Source organism: Trachymyrmex septentrionalis, unplaced genomic scaffold, assembly GCF_001594115.1.
Source record: "Trachymyrmex septentrionalis isolate Tsep2-gDNA-1 unplaced genomic scaffold, Tsep1.0 scaffold37, whole genome shotgun sequence".
NCBI lineage: Eukaryota > Metazoa > Arthropoda > Insecta > Hymenoptera > Formicidae > Trachymyrmex > Trachymyrmex septentrionalis.
In genome coordinates, this window is record NW_017305536.1 from 8,795,378 (window position 1) to 8,805,960 (window position 10,583).

Genomic DNA, 10,583 nt, shown 5'->3' on the forward strand with positions numbered 1-10,583 from the left:
TAATTGCTGAAATAATTTGTGCTACATCTAGGTAGAATAAAATCAAAACAAAATATTAGATATCATTTTATTAAAAAATCTTAACGGTATGTTCGATATATTTTTGATGATAATTTTGTGATCTTGACAAAGTAATGATTTTTAAATAATTTTTTAACTAAAAAAACATTGTTAAAAAACTTATCATAAATTCTTCATCAAGAATATGTCGAACAAAACGATCATTATAATTTTTTCTAAAATGATTGCTAATTCTTGATTTGTTATGATTTGTGTTCTACTTATAAAAATATGGGACGATAAGAATTAATGGAAAAATTTCATGGACTGCATTTTTCTTAATCTACTGAATTTTTCTTAAAAATTAGAAGGCACTTGGAAGAGATTTATCGAAGTCATTCGACGTATTTACATCGTATGGCGCCGCGAACATACAATCGATCGTTTATCGATCGCATTATAAATCGTGCAATCGCAACTAATTGCGAGATCGATAGGTTAAGCGCCGCAGGTGCACGCTCACCTTGTTACATCACTGTCACTCGTCTTTATCTCAGGCCCATCGAGTACACGTGTCGTCATATGAGAAACACGTACCTGATTAATAAACGCGGAAAGAGAGAGGGAGAGAGATCGAGAGAGAGAAAGAGGGAAGAAGAGGGACAGCTAGACTCAGCGCGATCAGTACTGCGAATAAAAATAAAAAACCTAAAGAGGACTGCCTTGAATCAATAAATAATTGTCTGCGCATTTTCTCGGATCGGATATTAAAGGACTCGGATAGATAAGCGCGCGACGAGATTGCTTACGTCACCGCGAGCTCGTTAAGCATGCAAAGTCGCGGTCGATCGTCGATCTCGGCGATCTCGACGCCGCAAGGATTTCTTTTCTTAATCGAGCACCTCGTATTCACGCGCAAAAGTAGTTCGAATCCTTACGCAATCTTCCGGTGTTGCAACTCCTGGAAATTGTTGACAGGGAGGAAATCATGACATTCTATGACTGCCTGCGTGACTTATAGAATTCCTTTTCTTGTTTTTTTTTTCTTTCTGCTGATCTTGTTTTGCACCTGGGGGTCGGTTGTGTACCTTGAAATAAAATAAAAATGAGAAAAAAATAAGAAAATTTATTAGAATACTTATAAGAAATCTGTCAGCATTACTTGCACTTTTTGCACTATTTCTACTGTATCTTCGCTTTCTCTCTTCCTCTTTAATAGTCGAATGTATATTTATTTCGTTTTAAGTGTAAAATTCTTGGATATTTCAAGTAACGCGAACAAACCCTAATTTTATTCAACAACTAATGAATTTCTTCACTTTTGTCATTTTTATGTGCCTTGTTTCAAAATACACAATCAACCTGTTGATTTAATCGTAACTCAATTTTCCGTCACGAAAGTCAAAATTTAATATTCAACGTTATTATAATTTATCTTTGATACATACTTTGGAATTATTCAAAATGGATTTCAATCGGAATTATTTAATTTTCTAGATTTCTAATGTGCGTTTTCTAGGAAAAACGAAATAATTCCAATATTTTGATTCCAATTGAAATCCGTTCCAATGAAATAATTCCATAATACGTGCTATTGAAGCGAGATTACGTTGAAGCGAAAATATCTAAAAAATATGATATTTATCGAATATTATCGAAGTTTGATAAAGAAGACGTAGGTTTTCTCTCTCATTTTCATTATTTTTCTTTAATCATGCTTAGTTCACAAGTTACGAGACGCTTCAACATCATACTGGAAAACGTTTAAAAAATTTCTAGCTGAAAAAGATCGTAATAACCTATAAAACCGCAAAGAAAAAAACGGTGGAGTTCATCGGGGTTAGTGGCTAATTGACATGGAACCGGACATAAGATGTGATATAATCATGATTATGATGTAACCACGATATTTCCTAGCTGTTTATATATCACATCAATATCTGCAAATGTCACCTGCTGTCGCGATGATAATTAATTTTCTCAATAACAGAGATTAACCAGAGATAAATGATTCACAGACTGATTGATACTGATTCCCAGACAGCACAAAATATTTATGATAAAAATTTATTGATATTCATTTTTTGAAATGTTATATAAATATTTCATACATATTTTATATAAAGCTTAATTCGAAAATAAAGACTAAATATTTATGTAATATATAATATAATATTTATGTAATATTTATTATGATAAATATAAATAAATATTTCTAATAAGTATTTTTTACTTGGATTATAATGTCTCATTAAGTATTTTCATAGCATTTATTACAACATTTACAATAAATATTTCATAATATTTATAATAAATGTTTATGATCTGTGCAATTTAAGACCACAAAAATATTTATAAAATATTTAAAATAAATATTTATAAATATTTTATAAACGTTGTGTACTATCTGGGTTGTGATACTTAGGTAAAATACAAAAACACAATGCAATACAATCAAGATAATATCAGAATTTGCTTTAGGAAAAATCATAATAATGCCATTCGATATACTTTATGTTGATTTTGTGATAAATTCTTGACATGACAATAATATTTAAGTAATTTGTTTAATTGAAATAAAAAATCATTATCAAGAATTTATTACAAAATCAATCGTTAAAAGTGAATCACACACACACACATACACACATTGTGGTATTTTCTAAAATAGCTTTTACTTAATTAGACCATCTTCATCTTATTATGATTTTGTCGCTAATAATCGCAACGTTTTCACAAAAAACGAAATACTCGCGCATTGCCGCATTCTTTATCATTCGAAGGTTCGCCTTCCCTTTCGAACGTTTAATCGTTTATTTTTTTTTTTATAATTGTTACTCAACGGGTTCTGGCATTCCATCTTGTGGTAAATCAGGAGAACACACAACTGTCGGTAAAACGATTCTATCAGGTTAGAGCCAGATGTTAGAACACATTGCTGCGTGCTGTCAGCGACGAGATATTATTACTGTTTTTCGTTTTTCTTTTCTTTTTCGCGAATCTCGATACAAAAGAAGTGTCTAAGTTCCCGCGCTTTCATAACTGAATCCCGGATGACGACGAATCCGTAACGGATATCGCCGATCGGTACGTATCACCGTCGCGTGATGCGAGAATACGAATGCATACGCTGTATCGAGAAGCGAGAGGCACGCACGCAGACACACGTTTCCGGCAGTTCCCGGATTCGCGAGGTAATTTCTGTCGGCTTCCGCGCCTTCTGCCGTCGGCGCGCCACATGTATATACCGTGCCGCAGGTACGGAGTATTGCGGGGTACGCAGGTAGGATCGTTCGGTCGGGCCCTTTCTTGACCGAGTCCATCTGCCTCCGTCTTTCCATCTTCCTTTCTCTCTCTTGCCTGAGATCATCTCGGTGCACGAAGTTTTACGCGGTCGCGGAAGTTAAAAACGATCGTTGGTCGCAAGAACCTAAAACTCGAGGATCCCAAGTAATCTCGGCCGCTTCGTGAGATTCTGCCATCTGCTGAAACCGCTGCCAATTCCGCGACCGTTATCTATTTTCGGAGGATCGTGTCCAGCAAGTCAACCCAACGAATCCCGACGGAGGACTCCCAGCCAGTTTGATACGGCCGGATATTTTCGAGGATTGCGTCGCGTGACGTCGACCGCAGGTTGATACGTGTCATCACAGCTTATCGTGCGAACGATTCGCGATTAACGAGATTGTTCACCTTGTCATGCGCGACCTCTCCTTCTCTCTCTCTCTCTCTCTCTCTCTCTCTCTTTCTTTTTCCTTTCTCTCTTGCGAGTGTACCATCCTTAACGTTGTATTCTGTTTTAGGAGCCCAAATACAGGGAGCTGATCTATCAGTGAGAATCAACTGAAACTCTTGTATTATCGTAGGAAAGTTCTTGTTCACATTTGAGCAAGAGTTTGAACTAGTGAGACGTATTCAGTTACGAAAGTGTGACCGAGAGGGATCTTAATTCCTACCGCAAGGATGTCTGGAAACAATGATAGCTTTAATAATAATACCTGTGTGGTATGCTACAAGAATGTCGACATCTATAGTATTGGCATGTGCGAGCATCCTGTATGCTACGAATGCAGCACCCGGATGAGAGTGCTCTGCCTTCAGAACGAATGTCCCATCTGCCGCCAGGATCTGCCAAAAGTTGTGTTCACGCGAGAGATCAAACCCTTCCACAGCTTGACCAATACCAATCTGTTAGACACCCGATATGACATCTACTTTAGTAGTCTCAATATTCAAGAAAAATTCACTGAATTGTTAGCCAACACCTGTTCGATATGCAAGGAGAAGATGGTCTTTAGCAGTTTCAATAGTTTGAAAGATCATATGCGACAACAACATGAGTTACATTACTGTGACCTATGTGTGGAGAATTTGAAGGTGAGAGTTTGACCATACTTTTAACTCGTAATTGTGGAATATATAAGTCCTGGTGATCTTGAGATGTTTTTTTTTAAATGGATTAATGATTTGAAGTAATTTTATGTTTTACAATTTCATTTTTCACAATTTTGTTCTATTCATATAAGATAATTATCCTATATAATTATATTTATGGCATTTAAGATAATTATCCTATATAATTATATTTATGACATGCTAACAATAAGTTCAAGTATTGCAATTTTTTGTATAGTTAATAACTTTAAAACCAATAACAAAAAATGTTAATGGATCCAAGGGCACACATTGCTTTAGTGTTACAAAAAATATGTGTTCCTGTTATGGGTTAATTGACAAATAATAAATAAACAATCGCAATGTGTCTCTATTAATTCATCATTTGCTTCTTAACAGATATTTTCGAATGAAAGACGTTGTTATACAAGATCAAGTTTAGCTACGCATCGAAGGAAAGGTGATATTGATGATAGAAGTCACAAGGGCCATCCACTCTGCGAATTTTGCGATCAGCGATACATGGACAACGATGAGCTATACCGACATCTGAGACGCGATCACTTATATTGTCATTTCTGTGACGCGGACGGTCTGCACCAGTATTACAGCTCCTACGATTATCTCAGAGACCATTTCCGACAGGAACATTATCTATGCGAGGAGGGGGTGTGCGCGGAGGAAAAGTTCACGAGTGTTTTTCGGACCGACATAGATCTCAAGGCGCACAAAGCCAGCGTTCATGGCAAGCAGTTGAGTAAAGCTGCCGCGAAGCAGGCGAGAACATTAGAACTGGAATTTACCTTGGCGCCTCGTGGCGAAAATCGGATGAACAGAAGAGGTATGCTGGGCGCGTCTACGTCGAGAAACACGAGGGATTACAACGGCAGGGATTATGGTTCCAGAGATTACCAGCAAGGCGCGATATCCAACAATTCCAATTTATTCATGTCTAATAATGAGCCTATCTTCACGAAACAACCGTCCGTCGATGTGCAAAGCACAGATGAATTTCCTACGTTAGGTGGTAGTGCCATTCCTGTCGTTCCCACCTTATCTCAATCCAAAAGCAGAGGGAACGTGACTATTCGCAGCACTGTGAGGAATCAACCGCTCGCGGTAACGGACGAGAACTTTCCGGCATTGGGTCCAGATTCGGCCGGTCCCAGTATCTCGAAGACGGTAAATTTTAGCGTTTCCAGCAGCAATGCCACGGGATCCAGTGGCTTGCCGCAATGTCAGAAAGGTTCCGCGTCTTCGAACGTCTCCATTCAAGTGAATCATGAATCGAACGGCACTGTCACCACCAGAGTATCCGGACCTAACATCAGAATACGTCCCACTCAATTATCAATAGATTCTGATTTTCCTGCTTTGGGCAATTCCGAACCATCTACCAGTACTGCCAATTCGATTCAGTGGAAGGAAGTCTTGCAATGGACCTGCTCGAAATCAGCATCAGCAAACACGCCCAAATCTAAGGTGGCGCCGCCACCCTCGATACCATCAGCACCGCCCATTCGATCTGGTGAAGACTTTCCAAGTCTGTCCAAGTCGTTAAAGTCGAAAAAACAATCGATGATCACAGTAGTACCATCGTGGGGACAGAACTCTCAGAATATCAGCAACGTCCAAACTTCCACTACTAACAACACAAAGACAACGACGGATCAAACGAAGAGTAAGACGAAGAAGAAAAAAGCGAAGCAGGCTTCGAGTGGTAACAGTTCAAGTGGTAACGAGTCTGGCAGCTCCAAATCAAATATAAATACTGTTGTGACAAAAAAGGACATCGAATTGGCGCGTACTGGTGACTCGGACAACTCTCGTGTTGTTTCTAAGGAGAGTTCGCGAGTCACGCAAGATACGAATGCGAGTGGCGATAATAGCAAGAATTCAAGTGTGCAGAACTCGAAGGAACCGGAGCATGCGAATAAAAAGGATAAGAGAAAAAACAAAAATAATGTAGATGAAAATTCAAGCGTAACGACTATTATAAATACGGAATCTGAAAGTGGAGGCAACGGTTCTTCGAACGGAGAGAAGCAAAGGAAGCGTAGCGAGTTGAAGATAGACAGCTTGAATACCGCCAACAATAATATCCATCGGACGGAAGATTTTCCCGCTTTAGGTAGCACTAGCAGTAGACCACCAGGCTTCACGAATCCGCCACCTGGTTTTTCTTCGCCGACTCTACCACCGCCCGGTTTTTCCATAAAATACAGCCTTGACGGATTGCATGGTGGCAACGGCTTGACGTTCACAAACAGTTCCGGCGAAAGCTACTCTATCCTGCCGGATAACAGCAGCAAGCATATGACTCATGTCTACGTGTCGCCACCCGATTTTCAGAAACGGAATACGTGTCTGGTAGCAAAGCTTAACGCAGTTCTCGTAGAACAGAACAAAATCGAAGAGTTTCGTTACGTAAGCGGCCTCTTTCGTGGTGGTACCTGCGACGCCCAGGAGTATTATACGCACTGTTGCGAAGTCATGGGCGCCAGCGCCTTCGAGAGCGTATTCCCTGAGCTTCTGGTATTGCTGCCAGATATCGCGAAGCAACAGGAACTATTCAAAGTGCACAAGAAGCAAGCAGGCGGGAAGGCGAAGGGACTAGAGATGTGCGCCACATGCGGTCAGGTTCTTAAAAATGGCTCGGACTTTAGAATGCATATGTCCAGTCACACGCTTGAGAATCACTTCCCGGCGCTAGGTAAGAGCAATACGCCGCCGCCGAAGAACACGTGGGTACGTAAATGAGTCAATTACGCTCTCTCGATCATCATGCTCTTATTTTGGAGGATCCGGGGAAGCCAAATATCCGCTCGCCCGACTACTGAAAACAGTTGTAAATATAACGCTCTTGTTTTTATACCATCGTACTTCAAGATTTAAATCTATTGCGTTGCGTTTATCCGATACGTAATACGAGTGTAATAATATTTATTCCAAGAGTCAATCAATCCTTAGTGTTAAAAACAAAATGTGCATTGAACTAGCGCTGACTATTCGCAATAGACTTGATACCTGTAAATTGCGAAGCAATATTGATTAAAATTAAAAGAAAAAGAATATTATATATCTTAGAGCTTTTACAGGCGGTTGTATTAATGATGTAATGCTTCGAGACAGTGATAAACAGGAGATGACATATTTTTTTGTATAATAAACTATGAAAAGTATGTAGGATACTGAAAAAAAGTCTGTTAAAGTTATAAAGAATGAACATATGCGTATATTATATCTATATATATATATATATACATATATATATATATTTATATATATATATGTGTGTGTGTGTGGTGTGTGGTGTGTGTGTATATATATATATATATAGTGACGTCGCGCATTAACGTTTCAACGATTATCTACTTTTACTGTATTTTAAGACCATGTACATAAATTTCGTAAATAGAAGCGTTCTTTCTTATAATTTATTTCCTATATTTCTCGTAATAGAGATGAAATAGATTGCTGTGCTATATACGAAAGAATAACACCATACTTTAACAAATCGTTTGATACGTTATACAATATATTATACAGTAGATATTTGTAGCACTACTGTACTGTTTTGTACCGTAACAAAAGTTGTACATTTAGTTAACACGACAATACATGATTTTAATGAGCGAGTAAACGGGTATTGTTTCCTCGCCTGGCTCCTTTCATTTTCTTTATTTTTTTATATGCGTTGGATATTAATGGAAAAGTACGCAATAAATATATTTTGACTTTTCATAAGGTAGAAAAATTGGTTGACATTTATATACTTTCTGTATGTTTAGGATTTATTATGACGATTTCTAAACATTTCTTACAATTTAAGTGTCTATTTTTATTAAAAAGGAAAATCGCAATTGATAAACCTTAGTTAAATTTTATTTCCTTTCGTAATATTAAAGTTAATTGTTCACTTATCTGTAAAGCCTTATGTAAGCTATCAATTAAGACTTAAATTCCAAAAATTTACTTATTTATTAGAAAAACAAGAAAGTGTAAACGGCCTGTGTATAACATCACATAATACATACATTGTATCATTCTTCATGAATAGCACGGACGTAGATCAAAATAGAAAACAAATTAGGATATCCAACGGTTTTTTTTCACGTGTAATAATACATGAATAAATAAATCTCCGCACAGTTAAATCGGCTGATCGAAACGATACTTTGTCACTCGATACATCAAAAAGGCAAAATTAGAATTCACTTGGCAAATATTAAAGTATGAAAGAACTTAGTACTATGTACAACCTTTGTATATATATATATATATTCTTAGAAATGACGCAAGGACTATCTATTATATCCTGATGCTCCTGTTCCTCCTATGAAACAAGTTTCGTTCCTAAAGCACAATCCATGCGAATCGAATCGCATGTACGGTGATGAAGAGTTAAATTGCGCTCATAATATTCTCGATTCGTATATTGCATCAATTTCTGTAAGCAATTGTGAACGCAGCGATTGTTAAACTGTACATGATAGACGTTACATCGATACAATTTGACAAAGATGGAAATTGCCGAGTGACTCTCCGCCTGTCTTTTACGTCCATACACGATGAATGAACTGTCCTTAAAAGTACCAGATACGATGAGACGCTATCACTTTTTGGCCAGCTCGTTACTCAACCAGTCCAGGCCCTCGTACAGTCCGTGTCCCTGCGTAGCGCAGGTGCTCTGGATGTACCAGTGACGTCCTCGCAGCGAATTAAGACCGAGCTTATCGGTGAGCTCAGCGGCGGACATGGCATTAGGTAAATCCTGCTTGTTAGCAAATACCAGCAATACTGCGTCCCGCAGCTCGTCCTCTTTCAGCATGTTCGCCAACTCGCGTTCCGCCTCACTGATACGCTCGCGGTCGTTGCTATCCACTACGTAGATAAGGCCCTGGGTGTTCTGGAAGTAGTGCCTCCAAAGCGGCCGGATCTTATCCTGGCCACCCACGTCCCACACGGTGAAGCAGATATTCCTGTATTCGACTGTCTCAACGTTGAAGCCGATCGTGGGTATGGTGGTGACAATCTCACCGAGTTTAAGCTTGTAGAGTATGGTGGTCTTACCGGCGGCGTCCAGACCCACCATCAGTATCCGCATCTGCTTCTTGCCAAACAACCGGGTGAGCAGGCTGCTGATTGTGAGACCCATCTTTCTAGAGGCGAGAACACCGCACGGAACCTTGAATAGGAGACAAGTGTTTTCCTACTATCTCGTTGATCCGCAACGACGACCGGAATGGACAACCAGGACACCAAACGCCTCCAACTGCGTCTTCGTGCGCTTCGATGCTGAATTTCGTCAGCCTGACTGACGTGTGCGTGTGCTTTTTGTCTTTCGCCCCCCGATACAGCTCCGGTAGGCAATACACCTCCCGTTCGACGAACAGCAAACGTCACCTTGCGGTCAGCGGCGCCGCGTGCCGCCGGAAATAGCTGGCAAGATCCGCCACGCACGTCACGCTCCACCCGAGAGTCAAGGAACCTGCCACGACGGGGATCGTACTCTGGACGAAATGTCCGTGTCTTCGAGATGCCTGACGTTCGGATACGAACAGACAGCTCCGTTCCTTTCTTTTTTTTTTTAAGCTTCGCGTCAGAGTCGCATGTCATTCATCGGCGAAGATGAACAAAGCATGGTCGTCTCCACAGCGAGAAGTTTGCCGCGCAACGTTGCCAGTCTTACCGCGCGCAAATTTGAAAAATGTGGACGCTCGATTTTTGTTGCATAACTTTTCGTAAACGATATCGTGATATAATAATGATATTCAATTTTTAAGTACGTCATTAAGAACAACATTGATTTAGGAAAATTTTATTGCAATTACAAATAAAAACTAAAAATTTATTTAAAGAATCAATTCTTTTTTATATTCGCGTATATATACCTACGAAACTTAAGGTGATTTCAATCAAATTCTAATTAATTTAATCGATAATCAATTCAGTCGGTAGAATCATTTATGATAAAATTTTTATAATTGTCGTCTCTAATTTTTCTTCATGTATATTGAAAGAAAAAAATTAATTGTGTTAATAAATAAATAATTTAATATCTCGATAAATAAATTAAAAGTCAATAATTCTACTCATGTTAAAAAAATATGTTTATGATTTATTTATATAAAATATACAAATAAATAATGTATAAATATACAAATATATAATATATAATATATAAT

General features: G+C 38.5%; 2 protein-coding genes across 2 annotated transcripts; one reads left to right on the top strand and one right to left on the bottom strand.

Annotated features, from left to right (window-relative positions):
- The first annotated feature begins 3,228 nt into the window (after window positions 1-3,228).
- LOC108750720 (zinc finger protein 598) lies at window positions 3,229-7,633 on the top strand. The gene is made up of 3 exons (XM_018490392.1): window positions 3,229-3,633; window positions 3,804-4,377; window positions 4,795-7,633. The coding sequence occupies exons 2-3, from the start codon at window positions 3,964-3,966 to the stop codon at window positions 7,153-7,155; spliced, it is 2,775 nt and encodes a 924-aa protein (XP_018345894.1). The 5' UTR covers window positions 3,229-3,633; window positions 3,804-3,963; the 3' UTR covers window positions 7,156-7,633.
- Window positions 7,634-8,245: 612 nt separating this feature from the next.
- Window positions 8,246-10,039, bottom strand: LOC108750721 (ADP-ribosylation factor 2). Its single transcript, XM_018490394.1, has one exon. It carries the CDS (start codon window positions 9,551-9,553, stop codon window positions 9,011-9,013), a length of 543 nt encoding a protein of 180 aa, XP_018345896.1. The 5' UTR covers window positions 9,554-10,039; the 3' UTR covers window positions 8,246-9,010.
- Between the last annotated feature and the right edge of the window lie 544 nt (window positions 10,040-10,583).